Source organism: Embiotoca jacksoni, unplaced genomic scaffold (assembly GCF_022577435.1).
Source record: "Embiotoca jacksoni isolate LCO1_2020_lvr unplaced genomic scaffold, fEmbJac1.0.p SCAF_6, whole genome shotgun sequence".
NCBI classification, from domain to species: domain Eukaryota; kingdom Metazoa; phylum Chordata; class Actinopteri; family Embiotocidae; genus Embiotoca; species Embiotoca jacksoni.
Genome location: NW_027185414.1, coordinates 22473808 through 22501153, shown reverse-complemented (window position 1 = coordinate 22501153; position 27346 = coordinate 22473808). Strand labels below are relative to the sequence as shown.

The following is a 27346-nucleotide window of genomic DNA, read 5'->3' as shown; positions in this document are numbered from 1 at the left end:
TGTGTAAAGGCCTTAAATGTGTAAATATGAAAACATTAAATGGACCACTTTTGCTCTAATTACAGTATTGTACATACAAATGCCAGGTACAGCTTGAAACCATTTTTTTTTTTTACCTCCATGAAAGAGATTCCCACACTCCATACATCTGCATGGATTCCATACTGTTCTCCTGATATCCTCTCCGGCTGTGGAGCAAAAGCAAAACAACTGTAAGGACAAAGTTACTAATACAACTGTAAACTTATCTGACATGAGACTAAACATAAGGAGTAACTCACCGCCATGTATGCGTTAGTTCCCACATATGTTTTGGCAATAGAATTCACCAACTGCAAATAAATTAATAGACATTATTGAAGTAGATAATAATGCCGCAAATAAATATCAATTCCCTCTCTTCAATAATATAAAAAAAAAAACCTTTCAGAGTCTCTATTTCATTGCCCTATAAAAGGGAGTAAAAACAGACCTAATTTACATTACCTAAATCTATTGACATGTCAGTGTTGATATTTCGGGCAGCACTCGGCCCTCGCACGAGGGAACAGAGGTAAGACAAGGAGACATCAGTGAGTCTGTGTGAGTCTGTGTGAGTCTGTGTGTGTGTGTGTGTGTGTGTGTGTGTGTGTGTGTGTGTGTGTGTGTGTGTGTGTGTGCGTGTGCGCGTGTGCGTGTGTGTGTGTGTGTGTGTGGACACAATAGCACATGCCATCAATGACAGGACTGTGATAATGAGTGTCTGTTCCCTCATGGCTGTTTTTTTTTTTTTTTAAAGCATGCCCTACAGAGTGTGAAAGAGGGAGGAAGAGAGTGTGTGCGTGTGTGTGTGTGTGTGTGTGTGTGTGTGTGTGTGTGTGTGTGTGTGTGTGTGTGTGTAAGAGAGATAAACAGAAAAAATATATAAAAAGACAGAGGACAAGTCAACGCTGCATGTGTTACACGTTGTGGGTGTAAAATTCACCTTGGAGTTGCAAAGGAAGTGGAGGTTAAAAATGACTAACAATTTGCCACAGAACGGATGGTGTGTGTGCGTGTGTATGTGTGTATGTGTGTGTATGTATGTATGTATGTATGTATGTATGTATGTGTGTGTGTGTGTGTGTGTGTGTGTGTGTGTGTGTGTGTGTGTGTGTGTGTGTGTGTGTGTGTGTGTGTGTGTGTATGTGTGCGTGTGTGTTGGAAAAGCAGACAGTCCTCAGGGTTGATGTTTTGGGGAACGGTGAAGGTCTGTCCCTGATGATTACATTACAAAACACACACTAATATCCACACACGCACACGCGCGCGCGCGCGCACGCACACACACACACACACACACACACACACACACACACACACACACACACACACACACACACACACACACACACACAATGACGAGGCTATTGTCTGCCACCCACGCTTTCCCCAATCTACTGAATACATATCAATGAGGCTTGGTGTTGAGTGTGTGTGGGTCATAATTATAACAAGTGATTTTTTTGGAGAGTGCAGAACAATGGAGGTGGGGGGGTTATTAATGTGAGGTGAAGACCCACGGGACAGCACTGACGTCTTGAGTGGGAAATGAATGTAGTGATTGACAAGCTGACCGTGTACGTGCGCACACACACACACACACACGCACACACACGCACACACAGGCACACGCACACACACACACCTGTGCATACACAAACGCACCAGCTGAACCAGACTGTGGTCGTGCAGCTGTGCTATCTTCCATTCTCTCTTTCTCAGCCACGCTCACACAAACAAATCAGTGTACCTGCGTGCTGACACCAAAGTCACAGAGCTTGACTTGTCCTCGGGTGTTCACCAGCATATTGGACGGCTTGACATCTGCGGAGACAAACTGCTTGATAGAACTGCAACATCAGCACTCTGCAGCTTGTCTTTATCAAGTCTGCTCTTTTTTTCCTTTTCTTTTTTTAATAACACAGAGCCTGTGCACTACCTTACTCACCTCTGTGAAGTATCTTCAGGCTCCACAGATACGTCAGGCCTTTGACTACCTATAGACACGGGCAGCAGGAAAAGAAATATCAATTTTAGCAACATTCGGCATTTAACCAGCCGGGTTGAATAATTAGGTGGGTTCATAAGAAGTGCTTATCTCCACCTCTGCTTCAAAAGAGTTCAACTATACGTGTGAACATAAACACCCTTGACCTTAGTATAGAATTTAGACAAATTTGAATTCAGCCTATAATGTCATCGCTCAGTCCTGAAACAGCTACTCAAGAGTCCATTCTGACACTGCAGAGTTTCATCCAGCTGATAATATGTCCACAAGGGTCTCACAATGAAGACTATTCTGAGTCATATTTCAACTGTGTTTTAATCACTCTGTGAGACCCTTTACATCCATGACAAAAACAAAAAAATGTACTTTGACCAACTACATCTATGACACAATGAGCCTCATAACATGGCTGCCATGAACAGGTCCCTCCAGTGGTCAATGAGCTCCTAAGAGGGGTCAGAGAAGGCTCATCCTGAAATGTCGAAAGCTTTGGATACTGCTGTGCTGTCAGGGTTCACACACATTGCTAATGTTGTATTGACGTTGTCTTTGACTGAATGGTGATCAGGAGTGGTGCTGTCTCTTTGATACATGATGTGTGTTTACACATATCGGCCTACTTAGGAAATTCTGTACGCTGAAAAAAAAAAACGAGACAATATAGGAGGGCTTTTTTTTTTTTCTTCCAGTAATGAGGTGTCATCAAAATTTGCTATTCTAATCTAAATGTGATTTTTTTTTTTAGATCTTGAAAAAGACTTAAAAAGGCTCCTGTAGGCTCATGAAGGGAGAACAGTGGTGTCGCTCTGGACAATAAATGCCAATTACAAACACTGTGAGCATTGGACTCCAACAGCAGAGCGACTTGTTCCTACTTCTGCTCGTACAGAATAACTAACAGAAGCACAGATCTAGAGTGTCCGTTTTGCTGACCTGAAGGTTACATCTCTGCCATTTATGCATGATGTTGTCCTTTTGGTTTCCTCAGACTCTGACTGGGGTCTCGGAGTGTGATGCGCTGCAGTTTTAAGAGGATAATTATCTCCACCATGAATTCTTCTGCAGTACATGGGACACGTTCAACCCCTCACATATGTTGAGTGAGTAGAAGCGCTGCCCCAAGCAGACAAATTCAGCTATCTTGAAGGTTTAATAACAGGAAAAAGGAAATGTCAGTTTCTATCAAACTGCGGTGGCAAAAGGAGAACCAAGTTCAACATTAAAGCTCTCAATTTGCCAGGCAATGATCAGTCCTGTCCTCAAGTGTGGTGACAGGCTTTGGGTTGCCACTGAAATAAAACGACTACACACACCAGCAGGATGACTCGTCTCTCAAGAAGATCAAGCGAGGAGCTAAACAATTAGGGAGGAGCCAGGAAATTAAACGTTGCTTCTTTGCAATGAAAGAAACTCCGTAAGTAGGTTGGGGCGCCTGGTAAGTAAGTCGTAAGTATTTAAGTATTACTCCCTTCCAATTGTGTAATGATGCTTTGTGGTGATTTCTTCATTTATGGGATGTGAGATCTGATTCTTGCCTCAAGGCTCCTGTCATCAAACCCTGATTCACAGCAACCTCTTAGATAAATTAAGAAAGCACAAAAGCGCTCTGAAGTCCTGCTGCTTTGAAAGGTTGTGGTGCGAGTGCAACAACTGGCGGGTGCAGCTTCGCTCACACCCTCTTGGGTGTTTTTCCTTCTGTGATAATTAACAACTGTGACAGTGGAAAAGAGGGAAAGCTGCGAACTAGAATTAACACTGACTAAATAGCTGTCATTGTTTGATTACGGACAAAGTTAAAGGAGAGAGACAGAAAAGAGGAAGTGGAGACCAGAGAAGGGTAATGAGTGTGGAAAGGAGACGCGCATTAATCAACATCAAGGCCATTTCGATCAAAATGCTAGTTTTAACAGAGTAGAAAATGAGGCAGAAAGGAAAAGAGGGGAGCTGAACAAGGGGAGAAAAACACTCACTTTGTCCATCACTTCCCCAAATAAGGGTGAATTGAAAAATTCACACCGGTGGTTTTCTTTTCTTTAATTCATTAATAAATCGAGTGAGTTGTTGCCTCCGGCCTGTTCTGAATGCGACAAATAAATAACAGGTCACACGAAAAACTGGGACTGCCCGGCTTGCGTGGGCGATTATATCTGAGAGATGAAAGCAGCAGCAATACAGAACAGTAATTGACTCCAAAATATCACATACTTACGATTTCCCAAAAATCAAACATATTGATATAAACACAGTATATAGCAAAGACTGTATATGAAAGTGGACAAAGCTACCGGGTGTACAAAATTGAGGCCTTAAACTGCAATACCACTGAGGGCCACTAGGGGCTGGTTTCAAAAAGGCTCTGGCTCCACATAATCCATTTCAACTTCTCTCATGAAATACAAAGTCAATCAATTTTGTTCACAAGTCATAATGGTGTTTGCTAAAGTTACTTCTAAAAGGTTTTCTGGTGGTCCATTTAAAAATAATTTGATCATTAATTACGTAGTAGGCCTGAAAAAGCAGATTATTTGGAGCAGTATCTGTTTGATTGACAGGCCTGCAGTGCAGTCAGGTTACTGGTAGGCGGGGCTAAGTCTCCTGGCACCAGCCCAGCTTGTCCAAATACGGTCCAAAATAGTAAGATGGCGAACGCGAGGCTCCAGAACGGCAGTTCACAAACCAACAGGTGACGACACTGTTGGTTGCCGCTTGGTATAAAGTCATTAAAATGCTATTTGCTCTAAAACAATATTTGTGTACCTAAACGAATGAAAACTTACCGCCACTGCGATCCTCCCCAGAACGTGCTCTGGAATTCTTTTGAAGACGTCCAGAGATCCACCTGCAGAAGACAAATCGCTCATTAACACAGGCAGCTGAATAACTTCACCTTCTGTATAAACTACGCATTAATATCTTAAGAGCATTTACAGCTCATCGGAGACAAATTCATTTCGTCCATTCAGCTTTACAATCGAGACAACAGCCGTTGCGATGTTGCTTGCAATGGCATCTGAATCCGGGCTGAACATAAATAAGGTCAACTTGCATTTTCCATAATGCTTCAGCTGAAACTTTTGCCAAAAAGGAACAGTTGATATCATGCCGGAAATGTACAAAAATGAATATTCAAATATATTTCATTAAAGCCAAGCACACCTGAAGGAAGCAAAACAAATATTTCAATGACAACACCTTTACCAAAACTCTTCACTTAAGACCACATTCAAATTATTTTGGATATTATCAGAATAGCCCACTGCTCTTGAGGACACAGTCCAGGTATGCCTCAAAATTAAAGGGAGTCTGCACTATTATATTCATTATTAGTTGTATTTCACCTTTCTGATGCAACTTTTGTACATATTTACCTGTAGATTCAGTTTTCTGAATAGTGTAATACCTTGATTTTAGTATTCAAAGAACACCGAAAACGACTGATCAAAGAAAAGTTCCAAAGTAACAGAGGTTATACAGACTCCGCTGACAAGCTGGCAAATGTGTGAAACAGGGGAATCACAGCATTAACACACGCTTGGACAAACACACGCACCCAAAAACACAGACAGTCCCCCATCTCACACCAGTCGAGGTGCACACACATACAAACAAACCTACAAATGCACTTAAGTCACTATTCATCACGCCCTTGTAGCTTTTAGCACACCGGCATGCTAAGCAGCTCGCGGCGATCAAACATTCTCTTGATCTGCAGAAGTGAAAATGGATACACAGCAGAGAGACAGAAGACTGTTCCCTCAAGTTTCTTCTACACAACTGTAGCCAGCAAAGAGAGAACATAAGAGCTGCTTGCTCAAGTCACAGAGAAACTCACCGTCCATAAATTCTGTGCATATGGATATCCTGTTCTCAACGAAAAAGGCACTGAAGAAAGTGATGATGTAGGGTGAATCACACTGCAATCAAGAGCACAGACCATGTGATTAGTAAAGAGAAGCCCAAAATTTCAAATGTGATTTTCTTCTTTTTTTTTTTTTTTTTTAAAGTGATCCAACTTGTCAATTTGAGAGAAAAGTCAGCAGGAATTTGACTGCAAAAGGTGCAACAGCTGAACTGAACAAAACATAACCGTCTCCAAATCGCTCATGCTTAAATGATTTTAATCATTGCTCAAAGGCATCCATTTGAAGTTTGTCAACCGTTTTTGTTTGAAAAACACTATTTAAGTTATCATATAATTGTACACACACTCCATGAGAAGAGGGCTAGCTGAGCCAAATGAGGCCCTGGACAAACATAAATATACTGAGCTCAGGTGATTGTCCCTCTCTTCATGTTTAATGATCACATCATTCATTCAAGCTCAAAATAAGTGAATGTTTATTCCTACAATGTTTGGACCGGTACATACAGTATTTGAGCTCGACCGATTTATTGGTTGGTAAATTGTTACTTGCCGATACTGGCCCATTACAGATAAATCAGTATCAGCGTATGTGTTGTCCTATAATAAAAAATACAAAAATTCAGGACATACTGCAGAAAAACATGCTTTGGGGTATTTCAAAATTGTTACATTTATGTTTTTTTTTTCATTCATAATTATAGTGCCTTTAAAAACGATTTAATGTAATAAACATTATATTCTCACTGAAGCTCACTGTTTTAACGCACTGATGTCATTTTGGAAAAAAAGTTTATCATTAAACTGTAAAGTATGCTGCATTCATTACATATCTTTGTCACGAGAGCTTGATGACCATTTTTCAGCCAATATAGGAATTTTTTGTGCCTAATATTGGTATCGGTCCCAAAAGTTTAGTATCAGTTGGGCTGAAGAAATTCACAGTCGGTGATCAGTCAACTGACATGCAGAGTCCTGTGTATGTGTGTTTTCATGTATCACTGATCCCTGGCTTCGATTGAAAGACCAGAGGCGATTAATGGCGTTTCATCAGTTATGCTCATGGTTAATTAACAATGTAGGCGTGGTAGGACAGCAAGATTCACTGGAGAAAGACAAAAAAAAAATAAAAAAAATAAAGAGTTGTTTTGGTGAAGAGGAACAGATTAAATCAGTCAAAACTAACCTTGTAGAGAATTTCTAATTCTGACATGATTTGTTTCTGTAATTCCACTGTGATATCCAGGGGAATGACCTGTAATCCAGCACCAGGAAAAAAGGAACAGCCTTTTAATAAAGCCAACACTAACACGTTTTGTTAATAAACTAGATGAAAGAATCGGACTCATCATGTAAATGAAAGGATTTCTCACCTTGACAGCTAAAACCCGGTTTCCAATAACATGGTACGCTCTGGAGGGACAAAACAGAAGATAACATGAAACAAAACTCACACAATAAGATGTAAATACAACCTGCGAAACAAGCAGACATTTAGGAACAAAATACAAAAAAAAGAAGTAATTATGACATGTAAAGGTTTGGACACTCATCTTAGTCAACATTTAGTATCTCTGCCTTTTAGTTTACTTCAAGTTTTGAGATATTTTTGGGCTGTTCAAGACAACCTTCTCCACCTTGGCTACAACTAACCTCAGATTTTCAAAGATGTTCATGTCAGGGGAATATGTGAACCATTTTGGACAATACCTTTTGCATACGGGTGCATATTTTCCACATGAAGGAACATTTCTGTTCAATGAAACTGCCCCACACTCTGTTTCTGAAAAAAGATGCAACGCCAATGTTCTGAATTGGGTAATAAATGAATGAATATTAAATTAAAGCAATCACAAACTGATGATGTTAATTCCTGTCATCGTGCACCAAAACGGTAATAAAAACATTCTATTCGCCAGCATTAGTGGCAATAAAACCTCCCTAAGTCTGTGAGTTTCTGAGCAATACCAGAGGCAACATTTGCATGACAAAATGCCTGTCATCTCTCTTAAAAGGTCAGAGGTCACCACCCAAAACCAGATGCAGTCAGCCCTATCTCTAGTTGTTCCAGACAGAGTTTTGAGTTCCAACTAAGGCCGCAGTCACAGACCGGCCCCATAATGATTTAATTATCAAACTCCTTAATGCCAAACGTCGGCTTTAGTTACAGCCCTTGAAGGTTAGTTTACGGTACCAGTGACAATGCCTCTCAGCATACAATCATCAAGGACAAATACTGTCCAACAGCTGTCAGGTGATGAGGATGAGGAGGGTTCTGTGTACGTCATACAAGCTGGGTAGCTTGCGAGCAGGATTAGTAAATGTGATACCTGGCTCCTCACCTGTCAGTGGGACTTCTAGGGAGACTGTGTATGGTGCAAGGTGTGATTAATGTGTCTAAGATTAGAGTATCACTTTGCACTTCAGCCAGATACCTCTAAACTGGCCACGGACTTTAATTAATGACACCTATTAGTGCCATGTAATGTATTTACCCATAGTTACAACACTGGTCTCTGACTGTAGCTATGCTACGTTGTCTTTGATAACAGTCTTATGACCTGAAGTCAAAAACAAACTTCAGACATTTGAGAGATTGTCAAAAGAAAGAGATCATTTACATTTCCAGGTGTCTGGAGAAGCGACAGTAATCTGAGGTATTTAACACTTCATTCGTTTCTTTGTTTGCAGCCACGTCTCACTGACTATTTTCATCATATCTTTTTATCGTACACATCGTAGTTTGATTATTTTTCCTCTTATTTAAGCGGTCGGTGTCATTTCTGATTGCCCCAACAGTGACTCTGAGTGTTTTTGATCTTAAGTGTCATCTTTCCTGAAACAGAGCTCGTTGCACATGAGGCTGATGGCCTTGTTTTCATTTTGATGCCTCAGTCTATCTTTGAGCTACAATCAATATCAGTTGAGCATGACTGCTGCCTCTTAATTAAGACGAAGATGTTAATTGAAGCAAGATCGCAGGGGTAGACATGTTAAATATTGACTGGGCAGGTTGTGTGAATAAGGCAGCCTGAGAAGACTTCAAACCGAGTCTTTACAATGCTAAATCATTTGTAGTTCTCGTAGAGAAGTCTAGACATGCTAAAAGACATACTGATACTATAGTTACCCTTTGATGCGCCAGTTTTCCTTGTCTAACGCCATCCAAACTTACATTTGTTTATTAAAGTGAATGTTGTTTTTCTGTTATTTTTGGCTTGATGTCTGAGATTAGTTTTGACCAGACATAGATAAATATAAATTAAAGTCATCCATATACAGTATAGTTCACAGAATGGTTTCCTAATCATACTTGTAAAAAAAACTGACAGGTCCAGTATTACTGTAAATGTTAACAAATAGTTAATTTGTATAGGGTGATAATTAAAAGAGACACCAAAATGGTTAAATAGCCAAGTTTAGACAAATTTTCTTTTAGGGCATGTTTTCGGGTGTGACTACTGCTTGGTTAAAGCTTTACTCTCAGACTGTCCTTGACCACGTCAGGGCCAAACATCACTGTATGAGTTACAGTGACAGGCTTGTGACAGCGGGAGACATGGGGACAAGGTTACATAGCCACCCCCAAGCCACTTCCCCCTGATCTGACCCCAGTAAACGTGCCCCATTGCCTAGATCTTATTTACACTCCAGCTCGCTCTGTAATAAAAGCTCCATCATGCAGTATTCATAGGGCCTCTCTCTATGTCTCTGAAGTTGGGGCTGCGGGTTGGAGAGACTGGCCTCCGGGATCAGGGCTAACGTGGTACGTCTACACTACCACATGGACGGCGGGCTGCCTTTCTCTCTGCCTGACTATCTCACCTGACACTGCTGTAATTGGTCTCCTAAGTGACACAGACAGACAGAAACCTAAACACAGACATTCACAGACAGACATGCACATACACACAAACATGCACAAATAAGCTTCTTAATTATCCGTCACATTAGAGGTAAGAATCCTGACAAGTTCAAAAATAAATGTTTTTTTTAATTGATGTCTTTCTGTGCAAGTGAACATTCTTTAATTTCTGAATGGACCTTGACATTATTTTGGAGCGAAGGCCCCTTGTGGCTGAGAAGGAGATTACAACAACACAACCGTTTTTGGTGTTTGAAGTCAAACTGCCCCACACTCACTCGACTCATCTGGTACCACTTTTTAATTGCTTTGTTTAACCTAAAAAAGAGAGGTGCCATGTAAAATTTTATATTATATGAGTATAATGACAATAAAGATCATCTAATCTAAGATTTTAAGCAAAGTCAAACAGCAAAATGTTGTGAAAGGGACAATAACCGTGTAGCATTATGTTTGATGTCATAAAGATAAACACTGCTGTCAATGTATTTCCTTAAAAGGTCAAATGTCAGGACGGTTCTCTACATAGCACCTCACTGCAGAACCTCCAGGAAAGGAAAGTAAGAGCTGGAACAGTTTACACCTGCAGATATAAACGTCCATGCTGCCACCTCCAGGCAAGGACAGTAAGAGCTGCTTAAATTGTATATTGTGTGACATTGTGGCAAAAAGTCTGACAGCAGCTGAGCTGTTCTTTGTGTGTCTCTTGTAGTTTTCAGAATTAAAATACTGTCCCGTTTAAATAAAAACTTGGGGGTATCATGTCACACAGGTTGTTAAACAGAATTTGGGCCCTTGGATTAATGTATTTTTTTTTCTCTACCCAGAATTCAGATTACATTTCTTCAGGTTCTTAACTATTAAGTGGTTCTTTCACAGAAAGCACTCAAAAAGCTTTTTTTTTTTATTTTTATTTTTATTTTTTACTTTTCTTTCAAATGTTTTACGCAAGACATGGGCTCCTGTTTGAATTAATCCAGCTATACGGGTGGCTTGGCAGCTTTATAATGATTTGGCCTAATTGTCTAAAGACGTGAAGCAAAAAGGACAAAACTTTGGCCGAAAGGTTTAGACTATTTTCAGTGTCTGTGTTATGACAGTTATGTTAAGTGTTATACAGGAATATCTTATATATATCGGGTTACTTTGAATATGTCAGTCACTAGCGATTGGTTGGGGAGAGTCCACCAAAATGATCGCAATTATTACAGGAATATTATATTAAGCTGTATTTGAGGAGTATTTAGATACTGTAGCGTCATAGTTCTGCATTCATAGTACAACTCCTCCAAAACAAATCCAAGTTACCGGCTCCAAACCACTACAGCAAGTTTACCAAAGAAAAGTACCAAACAGCCACCACAAACTAGATTTCTAGCTTCATCAGTGAATTTTCTGCCAAATCTGCCAAAATCCAATCAAAATTGTGCATTCAGCACTCTTCGGAGAGGCACTGTGATGCCAGGTGAAACCTGAAATCCCATTCACCTGGTTCTTGACACAGAAGGAAAATCTGACATCAATTAACCAAAGAGGTTTGGCCCTTCAATATACAATCTAATCGATGAGGTGAAAAAGCTAAATCAATGGAGAAAATGGGCTGAGACACTGAAGGAACAGCCATGGGTGTCTAAGTAGATGTCACCACAGTCACAGCCAGGCAAATGTGCTCGTTTTAATTGCACTGCAGGATCCACAAGTCATGAAAATAGCCTGTATGTCCTTGTTATTGTATTTATAAGCCGTGGAGTCAGTTAGATTGGTGGGCAAGATGGACCTCTGAAAGAGTGTGTAATAAAAACAAAGGCCGACATTGATGGATGGCTGGGTCAGCATGTGGCTATGGAGAGCTGAGGTGTTGGTAACATCCAATTGAGTCTAAATGGCTCTGGGTCATAAATGAGCTGAAAAGGTTAAAAGGTGGGGAGCCGTTCGTAGAGCTATTCACATGTGATGAGCCCAATATAAGGTGGTCCAAATGGCAGAGGCTGAACAAGGACAGAGGATTGGTTTCTGAGCAAGCATGCAGTCTGTACATTCCCTCAATGCATATGCATACTGTATTTTTTTTACAAACGGGCTAATTTCCTGTTTGATACAGTAAAATGTTTACCGCTCTTTCAAACACTTTTCAAAAAATACATGTGAAATACATGTTGAAAACAAGTGTTTTCTTATTAACCCATGTTAATATAATGCCCATTTGTCTCTGTACAGGAAAAAAAAAACAAAGGTTGGGGTCAACACTGATGGACAGGAAATTATAGTGATTCAACCAAGACTCTTGTGATCTGTGCTACCAGGTCAGAAGCAACAGAAAATCCCAGCATGATAAAGGTTATGTGGTGACACACACACACACACACACACTTCACTGTTTTTGTCTTAAAATTTGTTAATGTACTTTTGGCAAGAAATGTTCGTGAAGAGATGTCTACAAAAAGGAGAGCACTTCATATTAGTTGTAATAATTGTACTAGAATAGTTAAAGTGAGAAATCCAGCCAGACTTAATACATCACTACACAGAGATCAGTAAGCCATTATTCTTTACCTCACCAACTAATGACCTGTCAACATCACATCAAAGGCGACACCAAGGGAAGAAAAGGATTAAATATTTGAATCTTTTTCTGACTGTGACAAAGTAATTAAAATGAAAGAAACAGGGAAGCAGTTACTGAATTTTCTGGAGCTGATGTCAAGGCCACAAACACAATTAACACCAATTTTGTTACAAATTCACAATTTTGAGCTTCCTCTAGCTCTAACGACTAGTCTAGCTTATATTTGACCTTTTCTGTCATATATATGAAAAGACAAACAGATAGGTCAGGCTGGCAAACCCCAAGGCGACAGTCCAACACAAGCATGAGGTCATGAAGGGTCATGCATGCAGTGCAGGTGTGTGTGTGTGATTTAGACAGGCACAGTACAGGGCAGCAAAGGTTGCATGTTTGAGTACCAAAACAAAGCACTTGGGTTCATTAAAGGGTTTCAGTTTTCCATGATGTGAAAGTGTATACTATGTTTGCAGTATGTGCACATCAATATATTCTGTGTGTACTGTATTTGTGCACTTATTAGTATTTGATTTGGAAAAGAAATTTGCTGAAAGATCATAGGCCAGCCCCTCGAGAAACTCTATGAATCAGCTTATCATAGTAACATATTAAGGCTGAACAATAAAATGAACTCTGAAGAGCTTATATTGGGCTCATCACATGTGAATAGCTCTACGAACGGCTCCCCACCTTTTAACCTTTTCAGCTCATTTATGACCCAGAGCCATTTAGACTCAATTGGATGTTACCAACACCTCAGCGCTCCATAGCCACATGCTGACCCAGCCATCCATCAATGTCGGCCTTTGTTTTTTAACTGAGCTGAACAATTATTACCATCAAATCGGAGATATCAGGCTTTTAATAAGGTTAGACTAAGGCACTCTTTTGTGCAGCATCAATCTTAGAATTAAATATGGCCTTCACGACTAGATCAAATGAACATCAAATCAATCAAATGACGAGGCTTGATTGTGAGTTATGGGTTTATAATGTTAAATGTGTTTATGTATGCGTTTTGGTCAATGTTTAAATTCTTTGTGATACTGCAACCAGATAAAATTTCAGATGTGTCAAACAAGTATCATAATTTTCCTTTGTTTATTATTTTCTGTCTTTTTTTAAACAAATTAAAGATTGAAATCAATCAGTCAATCAAAAACCAAAGTAAGTGGTTTATAACTTCACTAAGTAGTGTTGCTGTGTGCATGAGAGACTTGATGAAGAAGCTGAGCCATGAACTGTTCTGTGTTCTGTTCTTGAACTGGATCTGATGGCACGAGATACTGCCAGACAGAGTTTAGTAAAAACAGATTTTCTGGCGTTACCTTGTTGTCGGCTCCATTTATGTGTTGTCCAAAGGTTTTAGCTGTAATCATTAGGCAAGCTTCTCGAGTTTTCAAGTTGTCCTAATGCCGGGATCAGACTACACGATTGTCTTTCACGATGGTAACTGGGTCAGATTAGACAATCAAAAGGCCATAAATTCTTGCCGTGTCTTTGTCAGGAGAGTGGCACATATGACCCGGACCGACCATCATTCGAGTTGGTGCATGACTTGCTGTGCCATCCGGAAGGAGGGTCAAGAAGTTGTTAATCATGGCAACAGAGGGACTATATGTGATGCACTCTTTATCCTATTGGTCAACGTACACTTCGTAGGATCTGTCAAACGAGGCAGGTAAAAAAAAAAAAAAAAGAATTCTGAAATGCTAGACTTTTCTTTGGGGTGCCGTGTGGCGTCCAAGATGCTGCATCGCTGATCTTTAATTGTTGTCACACTAAAAGGGCCATTTCAGATATTACCAGTCAGAAATGTTCTGCTAGTAAATTAAATTCCTCCAAACAGAGAAAAGAAATAATCTTGTAGATATGTTTAACATGTGAATATACTGTATCTCAAATAACACCTCAGCACTGAAGAGGAGCGTGTTAGATCCGTCAGAGGAGGGGAGGTAATGCATCGCCAGTCTGATGATTTTGAGCAGGTAATTATAAAAATGAAAACTGAGGAAAACATTAACTCCTCAAGTTCAACATTTATAAAATTACAAACTTTAATTAGGCTAAACAACTTCCTCATCCTTATGTATGTGTAATATTTTTTACAATATAAAATATTTCATAAAATCATCATACATTCATTTAATGAATATATTTACACAATGAATTACCTGCAGTTGACACTGGTCTTAAATGACAATTACAACAGTAACTAGCATGAATGCGATTCAATCTCTTTAATTAATACAGTAGTAAAAAAAACAGACAAACCAAAAAAGGCACCAAGTGACACAGGTGACCTGGACCGACCATCATTCAAGTTGGTGCATGACTTGCTGTGCCATCTGGAAGGAGGGTCAAGAAATTGGGCTCGACACTCAAAATTTGACAATGATTAACAGGTATCTATTTAAGTTTCTAAAAAAAACAATTGATGCTTTTTTTTCCCCCAACAGTGAACAGCTCTTTAATTTCCTCTGTGCACTGAGTTGTGATAGATTAGACTTGTATTTTTTTTTTACAGCCAACAATTTGGGAAAGGTAAAAGTTTAATTGATAACATTCACAACAAATGCATTCAATGTTACGAGCTAGTTCCAGGGTCCGAGCTCAGTGTCATAGCTTCGAGCGACACCTGGAACTGGCCCATTTTGAACAAGATTTTTTCATGACAAGTCAAAATTTCAATGGTTAAAAAAAGTGTATGGTGAGTAGTATGAATGTGGGACAATGTTCGGGGACATTTTCAAAGGGCTCCATTTTCAAGCTGATAAAAAGTGTATTTGTGCTCCTTTGCTTGCCTTGATTATTCTGACCCGAAAAAGCACCTATGATTTGATGAATGTAGCTTACTTAAATAAAAAACAAGATTTCAGAATTAAAATGGACATGAAAAAACAATCTATAACACCAAAACAGCACAAATAACCAGGGTGATTTTTTTTTTTTAATCTGTATTTTTCTATCTTCTCCTCTCAACCATAAAAATTTCAGCACCGATGCATATAGATTTTTTTTGCGGGGCTAAATTGACTGAAAAGTTGTTGGGGTTGCAATATCGGCCTTTCCCTGTGCAGTGTAACCACGTCTGGTGCCAAACTGATGAACAATCTTATTCTCCTAAAACTATGAGATTGGCGCTCAATGAAACAATCTCAAAATCATAAAACAGAAAAACGTAGTTGGAGAGAAAGGAATAAAAAGAAAAGAAAAGAAAGATAGGCTTGTGGATTTGCTAGATAGGAAATTTACTGGGTTTTCTGGGGACTGTCTGACACAGACCACTCAGTCAAGTCAAGGTTAGTCTGAGCAGTGATCAATACTTCAATCTCAATAAAACAGCTCAATAGCTAAGGATTGATGGGAAGGAGAAAGTACAAGGTGGGGGAAAGAAAGATAGAAGGAGCAAAGCAAAAGCCAACATTGTCATAACGTTAGCAGGGCAGTAACACATTTGTCCAGCCGGGGAGGATGGAGCTCCTCATGGTGGCAGGTAATGTGCTGTACTATAGACCGATTAAGTCAATTGCTGTCATACCTTGTAGCCCCAAATCAATATCATATATGTTTGCAGCCTTCAAAGCAGAATAAATAAGTGAAGGTACAGACACAAACCAGCCTGATAGATGTCACAGCACACACTGCGAGATAAATGGACACATGAAGGAAAAGAAGGACTGTGTTGAAGAATGAACAACACGTCACACAATACTATTTTGTCATCATGCTGAACAGCAATATATATATAAAAAAATAAAAAAAAGTCCCATTCAGTGTAAACTAGCCAAAACTGAGACATTCTTCCACTCACTGAATGCATCATTTAGACCATCTCATGCTTCAGCAGGTGTCTCTTCAGTGTCACCATCCGTTATTGTGCTTTGGCCTTGTGATGCTGGTGCCTCAATGTGAGAGCCAACAAACACTTACTTGTAAACTGTGCCTCCGTTTCCATGGCCAAGCTGCTCTTGATAGTGGATATCTTGGGCATTTATCTGCAGAGCAACAAACACACAAATGTTCACAATAATGTCATAACACGAGAGGCAGTGCAAGCATTGGATTATATGTGTAACTAAACAGGTCAGAGACCGTGTTTGCGCACAAGAGAGAGGCGACCACTTTGTTATTGGAGGCCATAAACAAGACGAGCATTCAGGTCACTTCAAGTTCAGCTACACGAGGAGAGAAACCACAGGAACACAGCAAAGGAGGAGAGGGAAAGATCAGTACGGCATTTGAAGTGCAATTTATAAAAGGGCATTGTGTTTGAGTAAGTAGGGCACTGACTGATGTAGATTTTAATGACGATTTGTTTGCTGTCATCATTCTACCCCATTTTGAGAAATATGTAAATGAAAAGAAATGTCAGAGTTAGGTAAGGTAGCCTGAACTAACAAGGACCGTCTATGTGAAGTTTCCTCCTCTTACACATTCAGATATTACCAGTCAGAAATGTTCTGCCAGTAAATTAAATTCCTCCAAACAGAGAAAAGAAATAATCTTGTAGATATGTTTAAGGTAGAGCACATGTGAATATACTGTATCTCAAATAACACCTCAGCACTGAAGAGGAGCGTGTTAGATCCGTCAGAGGAGGGGAGGTAATGCATCGCCAGTCTGGTGATTTTGAGCAGGTAATTATAAAAATGAAAACTGAGGAAAACAGTCCTCAAGTTCAACATTTATAAAATTACAAACTTTAAATAGGCTAAACAACTTCCTCATCCTTATGTTTGTGTGTAATATTTTTTACAATATAAAATATTTCATAAAAATCATCATACATTCATTTAATGAATATATTTACACAATGAATTACCTGCAGTTGACACTGGTCTTAAATGACAATTACAACAGTAACTAGCATGAATGTGATTCAATCGCTTTAATTAATACAGTAGTAAAAAAAAAACAGACAAACCAAAAAAGGCACCAAGTGACAAGTATATCTAAATAGAGATATTTTAAAAGTAGACTAATAATAACTAGTTTTATATTCACATAGACACATGAATCACTATGATACAAACCTGAAAAGATATATAATTTACAATATTTCATGGGTCCTAGTGACATAACAGGTAATGTGTAATTAAAACGTGCTAATGTTCTGGGAATATCACAGTTTACACCTTAAGAGCAGCATAAAAAAATAAAATAAAGTGTTTATATTTCCATACAAAATGGTCAGTTATTAAAATATCCAGTGAATATTCACCTCGTTAATTATTGCCCCAGTCGATGCTGTGCCACAAACACATAATGATTTCTGTCTCACTGAGGCTGCAGGCTAATGCTGTCAAGATGCTAGTTTATTTGGACAGACGCCTATCTGTACTGATATGATATCAGTGTGGAGCTGCCTAAACTCATTTTGTCCAGAGAGACAGAGGCCGACGCTCACACTCACAACGTGCACGTAAGTGTATCTGCACACGCATGCTCACGGCCCCATTTCACGTCAATTGATTTACTAACATGGGGAGAGGAGGGAGGTAAAGAGAATGAGAGGACATGGATGAAGGGATGGAGGAGAAGGGAGAGAACAGATCTATTAGTTCACCGTGTTACAGCAGAAACCTGAGAGGCCGCTGCCTTAATTGTCTTCCTGACATGCCAGCTACTGTGTCTGTGTATATAGAGGGGAGAGAGAGAAAGGGGGTGGGAAGGAGGTGGGTGGTGGTGGTGGTGGTGGGGGGGTTTCTATAAAAGACAGAGACGTGACTGTAGCAGGTTTGTTCCCAGGAACAGTCTCTCAGTGTGGCACAGTGAGGACACAATAACCAAATACACGCTCTGTAAAACATGTCCGCAGTCTCACAAAAGGTGTGAGAGCAAGAGCGGTGAGATAACGAGGGGGGGGGGGGGGTCAAATTCTACTTAAAGTCCGAAACACACGCTCACCTGTCCGTTTGTCAAGATCCTCTTTAGCTCAGCAGACGATTTTTTCAAGCTGGAGGACAGAACACAGCAATGAAGCGAATATTAGCGACATCTTTATACTCATCCACCAACCAACCAAATAAAATTAACTCCAGGTAGTGTAACATCGTCCTAATGCCCCCAGAAAACTCACCTGTTGTTGGCTATGGAGTCCGGGACAGTGTGAGTGCAGTCATTGCCTGGGTTAGGTCTTGTATTAACCTGAGGAAGGGCAAACACATACACACAAATGTGAACAGACACGCAAATTAGACACCGAGACAGACATATGGCCGGACCCCTTAATGAGCAGCAACAAAGCAGAGGCTCTCACTTCAGCTTGGAGGTTAATTGGCTTTCATAAGAGAGGGAGGCGGGCAGAGGAGAAGGAAAGAAGTAAGACGGGCAGAGGAAGAAATAGTATTTGCATTGAGGTACAGAAATATGGCTCAACACTAGAGAAAGTGATGCAGATGATAAAGCATTGGACATTAAAATGTTCATCCCTCACTAGGGACATTAATATCTATTCATCTGCGTCTATGTTTACTCCAAAGACCTCCACACTCAACCCAGATATTGAACACAAAAGAAGAGAGAAGACCCCGTAAAGGGGATACTAAAAATAACTCCTTAATTGAGGTCAAAAGGCCGATGTGTTGGGTCCACTAAAGCACAGGGATTGTCTCTTTAATTAGTGCCCAGGAAAACCTCATTTAAATGGCACACAAGGCTCCCCTCAGCCAATTACTTTTGTATTAAAACAAGAGAAAAGAGGGGAAAGATTACCAAAGGACTAAAGGTTTTTGGAGAACATCATCTTCTCAAAACAGACCCCTGACCTCAGAAAAAAACTGACACAGATCAGTAGTTGTTACCAAAGCTCCTCAGAGGATACGTTAAATAAAGCACTTTCTGTATTTTTTTTTTTTTTGGGGGGGGGGGGGGGGGGGGGGGTTGATTTTATCATTGAAATGCAGATGGATGTAATATGGATCATCTGGAGAGACGGAGGAGGTGTCAAGTCATTTAACCCACGGTAATTAGCAATGCATTTCAATAGCAACATATGCCTAACATGAAATGGGAAGGTCTGCGTAAGGCCATTTGGGGGCTTGTAATGACAATTTCATGGTTGAACAATGACATCTTCTCAATGCCCGATTTAGTCTTTGCTCTAACCAACGCTGATTTTCTTCCTATTATAGGGAATGAGAGGATCATATTACTCTGGAGGGGGATCAGGATAACACCTTGCTTTTATACGACTATCGCAGCACAAGAAGCAAGAAAACACAGAGACAGAGATGAAGAGAGTAAAGGCCCGCTCCAGCCACAGCCGGATACCCCCATACATAAACATAGACGAGGGGAGCAAGAGAATGAGTGAAAGAAAAGGAGAGCCTTGACTTCAATTGACATTTCAATAAGTGGAACACAGCGTTACCAATCCATTTGACTCAACTTCCCACCCTCCCCTCCCCTCCTTCTCTGTGTAAGGCAGCCGAAACAATTATTGAGATAGGTACCTTCAGGCCATGTATGTTCCGGATCCCTGGAGTCTTGCCGGCTGAAACAGTAATTGACTAGATTGTAGATCACATCACTGGGCCATTTACAAATGTGTTGAAAAGGAATCAGTTCTTTATAAAGGAAGAAGAAAAAAAAAAAAGAAAAAAGATGAAATGAAATGAGGGTTCCTCTGAAATTAGTTGCGGACAAGAGAGTGATTGAGATGTTGGGCTCTTGAGACAGTTGGTGGTAGGTGGAAGGAAAAACAATCACAGCGTTAGAGACGAGAGAGAGAGAGAGAAAAAAAAAAAGAAAAATGTAAAGACAAAAAGAGAGAGCCAGATACAGAGTCAAATAAAGAGACAACAAAACGTTTCAGGAATTTTCCTTCGGGGCCTGTTAGCGATTATGTATGACTTTGAGTAGTGAGAAAACTACATGAAGATATGGTAAAAGTATGTACTGAAAAAAAGCCCTCGTCGTGAAAAAACAGTTTAGTTTTCAGCGCCTGAGACGCAGGCAAGCTTCAGCCTGAACACAAACTTGCACTTTCAATGTCCTTGGAGCAAAAGAAATGTAGATTTATAAATGACTATCAACACAATAACAGAATGAGCCACTGAATTTTAATGTTGTCCAGAGGCGCCGTTGTTACCCCTAGCACCAAATGCTCCCGTTTTCTTATTGTTTGAACACCAAACAAGTGATGTACCCAAATGTCAGTGTAATTGCATCAGACTATAAAAATGTGAATATTTTTATATATTTAAATTTTGCTTGTGATTAATTGTCAACACATTAATTACAAAGATGCATCGAGCCTTTCAGCATTACCAGTGCATGATAAACTGTAACATGTCACTCTGTACCTCTTGGAAAAATCTGTAGAGGGTCCGGCAGCAGTCCATTCATGCGTTGTTCATGCATTGTGTTGAAGTACTAAATTGGAAAAGAAAATCACAAATAGTTCAGAGTGATATATTGATTTGAAGTGAAACATACTGCATGTGAAATATATCTAAGAAAGCCGTTAAAACTGTTTCATCAATCAAGAACAACTTCAAGCTGCAGAAGAGCGGTAACACACAACGGATGAAGAAGACCTTGATGAATTTACAATTTGACTTTCCGCTACGACGAATTGTAGAATAATACACACGCAAAAATGTTTATTTAATAGACGTTAGAATTAATCCACCGTTTTGTCAAAAATGTGAGCATGCTGTGCTGAAATCTGTTGCCGATGAGGACCAATGCCCTGTGGGCTTGTTCTGAAGGAGTGTAGCATTAACCCTTTTCTCCTGCAGGTCAGCAGCTCACCAAACACTCAGATCCTACAGGACTAACATGTGCATACACACTCTGGAGCCTCGCAGACGCTTGCCAAGGCAACACAATAATTGATGTTTCAGTTAAGCAAACCATCTGTTAAAACTGTGAGTGTGTGCGCGCGTGGGTGTGTGTGTGTGTGTGTGTGTGTGTGTGTGTGTGTGTTCCAATGTGTGTTTTGTTTATGTGCTTTTTGTTTGGAGGCTCCAAAATAAACATCAAGGTCTTACTGGAGACGCTTTAGACGATGTCTTTACGGAGCGCACACAAACATTCATGGTGTTTCATTTACAATCCAGCGTGAACTACCAAGTCATCACAGCAATATGTAAATTTGCTCTCTCATAGTGGGGTGGGGTAGGTGGGGGCTGGGACGGGACGGTGGGACCGGCTTGGATGGGAACGGATCAGAATGGCTACCCAAGTGGCACAGCTGTTATTAAAAGGTCTATTTATCACTGTCAGATCCCCTCCTCGCTCCTAGCCCTCTGCTTTCGCCCTGCAGCACTTTCACTAGGCCACATCTGAACAATGGGCCTAAAACCAAAAAACGTGGTGTGTGTGTGTGTGTGTGTGTGTGTGTGTGTGTGTGTGTGTGTGTGTGTGTGTGTGCGCGTGTGCGTGTGCGTGTGTGTGTGTGGGCTTCGCGTACCTTTAATTTTCCGCTCAGCTAGTTTATTGATTAAGGCTGCAATTACCACCTAATCTGTAGTAGGTGTGTTATTAAAAGACATTCTCCATTGTTGGCCAATAACTAAACAGTGTCCGATCCCAAATACCATCGCTCAGCCTTAAGGGACAAGCATAGAGAGTGAGAGCAGAGAGTGGGTCTCATCATCATTAGCAGACGGAGAGGAAAAGGGGGGTAAGAACGGTGGAATTAGAGCCACTACCTCCAGGGGGAGCTGAGTGAGGAAGGGATGAGGTCACATGTTGTTTTTTTTAGCACCTGACATAGGCGGGTCTTTAACTTTGAACAGGGGCGTCTGTCTTTCAAGGTGTCGAACAATGATTAGAGATGCCTGGAAGTCTAGTCGGTCTCACAGGAGCATGTCGCAATCAATGTTCTCAGTGATGGGGGATACTTTTCACAATATATGCCCTCTGCAGGCTGATGTTAATTAAGTGCTGAATTTGAGCATTAATTTTGCTCGGCAATCAGGAAAGGGAATTTTTCACAAGGCAATGTTAAAGCAGAGATCTTAAATAACAACAGAAAACCACCACGTAGCGACAGAATATTTAAAACTCTGACTACAAACTTACTATCACGGACACACATGCGCCCACAAAGCAACCATGACAGACAGAATGAATTAACCCACCTTTCACCTAACATGCTGTTTCCCTTAATTCCTATTAATTTCACATAATGGCTGTCTGCTCACCTGGAATTAATAACACTGAAGCAAAAATCCACTGGGGTCTCTACGGAGGCCAAATGGCTACCACAGCAAACAAACACAACGCAAAAGAAAGTCCCCAAATACAAATGCAAATGACTGCTGAAATGCATAACCCTTGCATAAGACATTTAAAGTACTTGACTAGGTAAATTATATTCGAGTGAGTCTGGTATTTTTCAGGTGATCAGCAGCTTTTTATACACTTGCCTGTCCCATGAGTAGAAAGCCATTACGGAGCTCCTGAATTTGTTTGCCAAAAATTCATTGAACAAACGCGTTTTGAAATGTGTGGGCGAAGCAGTGCAGTGTTGTGGATAGTAAATATTTATGCTGGGTAGAATGAAGTGCAGGTCAGAGTCATAAATTAATATGCACTTCAGACATGTCACATTCTCTGAATAAAGAACTAATTGTTGGGACATTAAGCTACTGACTAATGAGATAAAGCTCAAGTTCAAAGATATTTTTAAATCAAATATTTGACAAAATAAGCTTTTCACAGACATAAATATGTCTGGGTCCACTTAATTGTTGTCCAGATGTACTGGTGACTATTGCTGATATGTGGCTGATCATGTATCAAATTAGTATAATCATACAAGTACCATGGTCTTTTCTTTAAAAACTGTTACCTTATAATGTGCATTTTCACATTTCCTGAAAGAATTGAACAAAAGCACTGCACTGTCTTAATCTCCTGCAGCAGCATCAGTTTACATCTGAACAGGATATTTAAAGAATATTATGATGCCATTTAAGCACACAGTACACAAAATAATGATGGACTGGGAATTCCTGAAACCTGATTGGTACCCGTTTTTCAAAAGCTGCTCTTTTTTCTTCTTTTTTTTAACAGGACACACAACAAAGCAAAATGACAAAATCTCAAAATACGTCAGCTGGATTTGAGGCCGAGGTCAATTCCTTTTCCATCTCTGTCTCACAACACTTCTTGGCAAAACATCTGCCTCTTTTTGCTTAATCACCCTGCTACCCAACGCTACTTAATGATTAAAAGGCAACCACAAGTGAATGCATGACAAAGATGGCCAAAAAAACAGGGAATGTAAATTGTGCCTGTGGCTCGCGTAGCATCATTGTGAGCTGATGGGGGGTAAAAGACATCCACAGATGAAAGTAGATTTTGAACAATTCTGCCGCCCAGGGGGGCTGCTCTTTAATGAGGCAAAACTTTAAGTACTGAATAATAAATAATAAAAATTGACAGTTCATTTAGCTTTCAGTGTACCTCACACAGAATCCCATTACACGCCATTACTCTTACTGTCCGTGGCATGAACAGTAAGTATGGTGGAATATGAAAATGTACTGCGCTAGGTGGGGGAGCTGAATGGGTAGTGACAAGAGTGTGTGTGTGTGTGTGTGTGTGTGTGTGTGTGTTGCTGAATATTACCAATATTTGTATTTATTTTTTTACCATAGATTAAATGCAACTAGATGAGGCTTTATGGTTTTAGAAGTGGAAGCAAGAAGTTGAAATCTGTCAATGTTATCATTTCATCAGCATCTACCTCTTTGTTTTTGGATTATTTTCTACCAGAAAATAGTGTAAGGTGCTTCCTACACGAAAATATAGTATTAATCTCACAGTTAAAATCCCTGTTTCAAAAAAATGATGTTTCTGATTTTTCTGAGAGCCCTGAGGTCATTTTCATCTTCAGCAACAACGTATGTATCAGGTTTTCAAAGTATTCTCCAAATGGTTTGTTTTTTCAAACTTGATGCAATTTTCATGCCAGCTGGTTTTTTAACACTCTTGCTGACAGTTTAAGTTTTATGTGCAAAGCTTTTAAGATGCCCGTCTCCAAGATGTTTTTTCTCAATGAAAAGGGAGGTGAGTGGCTCTTTGATTGAGCTGCAAAAAGCACTTATAAAACACAGGACATTTAAAAAATGTCCTTGTTACTCTGTTCAGGACACGTCTATTTTATTTTATTTGTATTACCCAAACTCACAAATTTTCTCTGAGGGTTTTACAATCCATACAACACCATATATTCTGCACAAAAAACCTTGACAACAACAACAACAACAAAAAAGTGAGGAACTGTAACAGAGGAGTGATCGCTCTTTCAAGATCCTCAGACATAGTGGATGTCTTTACAGTACTCATTTTATCTACATAGTACACAGAAGTGTCAACAGTGAGCTCTGACCCGAGTTTAAACAACTTTCTAAAGAACAAACAGCCCACAGGGAAACTACTAAATAGTTTCATATAGACTGAATGTCTGGCACCATGGTAATAATAATGTATTCATTCATATACTCACATATGACAACATGGCTTTGAGTTCTTCATCACTTCTTACAGTGATTCTGTCGCCAACCTCATCTTCATCTAAAAAACACAGAAGCATCTTTTTAACAAAATAATAGCGAGCTGTCAACACCATCTTAAACTGTCCCAAACTGTACATGAAGTAGATCAAATATACACAATTAGACTACAATGCTACACAAAATCACATCGAATTTGGTATTATTGTAACAAAACTTTTAATGCAACTCATACGATACGCTATATTTTATGTGGCAAAACAAAACAGGAAATTAAATTGATTTGACGATAACTGTGATGACATTCAATGTGTATACTACAAACACAATAACCATTGTAAACTACATTTGGGACAATCTGCAAAGGAGATTCTCGCATTTTTGCATTACTAAGGAGAGTTCTATTATTTATGTCAACGTTGACAATGACAATGAGAAAATTATTTTCATGAATAATCCAAAAAAGTACAACCTATTCATTAGTTTTATTCATATAACAATGACTAAGACCGGCCATAAGCATCACTACAACACCCTCTTGATGCTGCTTATGAAATAATATTTTCCCTGTCAAAAATCACGCAGGAAATTGCAATATTTTGAGCCAAATGAAGTGCAAACAAACAACGGTTTCATTTAGTCTATTCGGATAAGCAACAATTGCAAAACATATGTAGGTACTCCTGCTCTTTTCTTCATATAAACTCACGGGAATGATCATCAAAATGCTCCGTGACAGCAACATGAATTAACATGAATTAACATGCATCAACATTGAGTACGAGTTCTCTGACGTTGTTCCCGTTTCGGCATGAAAGCAGTTGCAACTTGTGAAACGTGAACTTACATTCAAAGGCCGTGACGGTGGCTTCAGGCATGACGTCTCTGATAGCGACCTGAAACAACGTCGGGAAGAGTGAATAACAACAAGAGGGACACGAAGTACAACAAGAACTCACCTGCTCACTTGACAAGTTATCAATACGGTAAACAGCACGACTCGAGGCAGAAAACTCTCACGCGAAGTGTACTTCCGGTTGTTGTTGTTGTTGTTGTTGTTTTGTATTCGTGGTATAAATGTTTTAAAACTTCCAAACCAGTTAGCTCTCCGGCTAATTGAAGACTCACCAGCAAGTCGTTGAAGTTCAGAAGAGACGGGTAGTCGACGGACGAGTCCATGTCCCCCGACGGCGTCTTTATACGGATCACGATCGCCTCGGTGTCCATCGCGCGGAGGTTATTTAAACGGGGTACGAGCATAAAGAGGGAAGATTGAGCCTCATGATGCTACCGTCGAAGCTAACGAGCTCTAGCATCCTGCTCGCAGTCCAAACATTTGGTTTGAAGTGATGCGGAGGTTTGGAGAAGAAAAAAAACCTTTCTCAGTCGCACCGGAGTCCCGCCATAACCGCGAGAAAAGGTTCAGCTCCGACCTTGTAAGAGTGCTCACGCCTGCTCTCCGAGGCAAAGTTTTTTTTTTACACTGAGTTGTAAGAGATGTTTTTAAGCTATGCTGTTAGCTTTCAGGAAACCACTCCAACGGCGTTTCCGAATCAACATCCGGTCGTGGAATTTCAAAATAAAAGACCCTTCAACCCTGTGGCCGCTCGAGACGTTGCTACTTTTACTGAGTGAGAGGGAATGATCTGGACCTAACACACAGCGAGTACCACAAATGTTAAATTAAAGACTATGCAGCAAAAGTATAATATTGCATGAATGCTTTAAGTGTGCTATATATTTTTTTTTAGCTCGTATTTCTGTGTAAAGTCCTTATTTACATGGTAGTCTGTGCTTGTTTTTCCTGAACTATGAGAAATAGCTCATGTTTTACAGACATGTAAGTCAGGATTTTAATCGCAAGTCCAGTTCTACTGTAGGTTTTCTAAGGTTGGTCAAGTTTTTCTTGTGCATGACTTTGTTTGACCAACAACTGGAATGCTATGAAAGGCTATAATTTTTTTATTATTATTATTATTATTATTTATTTTTTTTATATATAAAAAGCTTTAAAATGTATAAAACATATTTTTGTGCCATTGTTGTCATTATTCTCTCTTGATAAAACCAAGATTTCAGCTGGGTCATAATTTTGCTTTGTGTACAGCTCAGCCTTCTGATCGAAGTTAAATGAATACTGCATCAAAAAAAAAATTGTTGCCACCTTGAACCGCTTTTACTGTACATGACATTGATGTGAGATTCTAGTTATCAATTTTGATAAGAGAGTACAATACTGAGCAAAATAGCTTTCTGAGGGTATAATGGATCAGTAGCTATGAAGTATTCTTTAAAAAATGTTTTACCTTAGATCACTATTGTAATGTTCAATCAAAACTTGGACAATGTACGAATAGTCCTTGCTTTCACAGTAACAAAAAACTTTTGAGATGAAAACCACCACAGCTTTTCAAAGAAGTATTCAGGGAGGTTTTCACCTTTTTCACTTGACATTAACGCAGCATTAGTATTTAAAGGTTTCCACTTGGCATTGGTCATTATAGTAGTTGAGTGTAAAACAAAGGGGCACTTAAAACTTGATCATGGTCTT

At 39.7% G+C, this 27346-nt stretch overlaps 1 protein-coding gene across 3 annotated transcripts in view; it reads right to left on the bottom strand.

Moving 5' to 3' along the window:
• The window catches only part of map2k5 (mitogen-activated protein kinase kinase 5), a 54778-nt gene extending 28420 nt beyond the window's left edge, over positions 1-26358 (bottom strand). For 2 of the 3 annotated variants that reach the window (XM_069173913.1, XM_069173915.1), the window contains exons 1-16: positions 25924-26357; positions 25643-25691; positions 24789-24856; positions 20629-20698; positions 19777-19817; positions 18402-18469; positions 18230-18278; positions 16253-16317; positions 7265-7304; positions 7078-7146; positions 5862-5943; positions 4807-4868; positions 1970-2018; positions 1772-1845; positions 282-332; positions 117-188 (exon numbers count right to left, since the gene is read on the bottom strand). In XM_069173913.1, coding sequence (XP_069030014.1) covers positions 117-188; positions 282-332; positions 1772-1845; positions 1970-2018; positions 4807-4868; positions 5862-5943; positions 7078-7146; positions 7265-7304; positions 16253-16317; positions 18230-18278; positions 18402-18469; positions 19777-19817; positions 20629-20698; positions 24789-24856; positions 25643-25691; positions 25924-26055 — 1041 coding nt within the window. In that variant the 5' untranslated portion in view covers positions 26056-26357. Of the gene's footprint in view, positions 1-116; positions 189-281; positions 333-1771; positions 1846-1969; positions 2019-4806; positions 4869-5861; positions 5944-7077; positions 7147-7264; positions 7305-16252; positions 16318-18229; positions 18279-18401; positions 18470-19776; positions 19818-20628; positions 20699-24788; positions 24857-25642; positions 25692-25923 lie in introns of all 3 variants that reach the window. The other variant, XM_069173914.1, reaches the window with a different exon arrangement.
• Between the last annotated feature and the right edge of the window lie 988 nt (positions 26359-27346).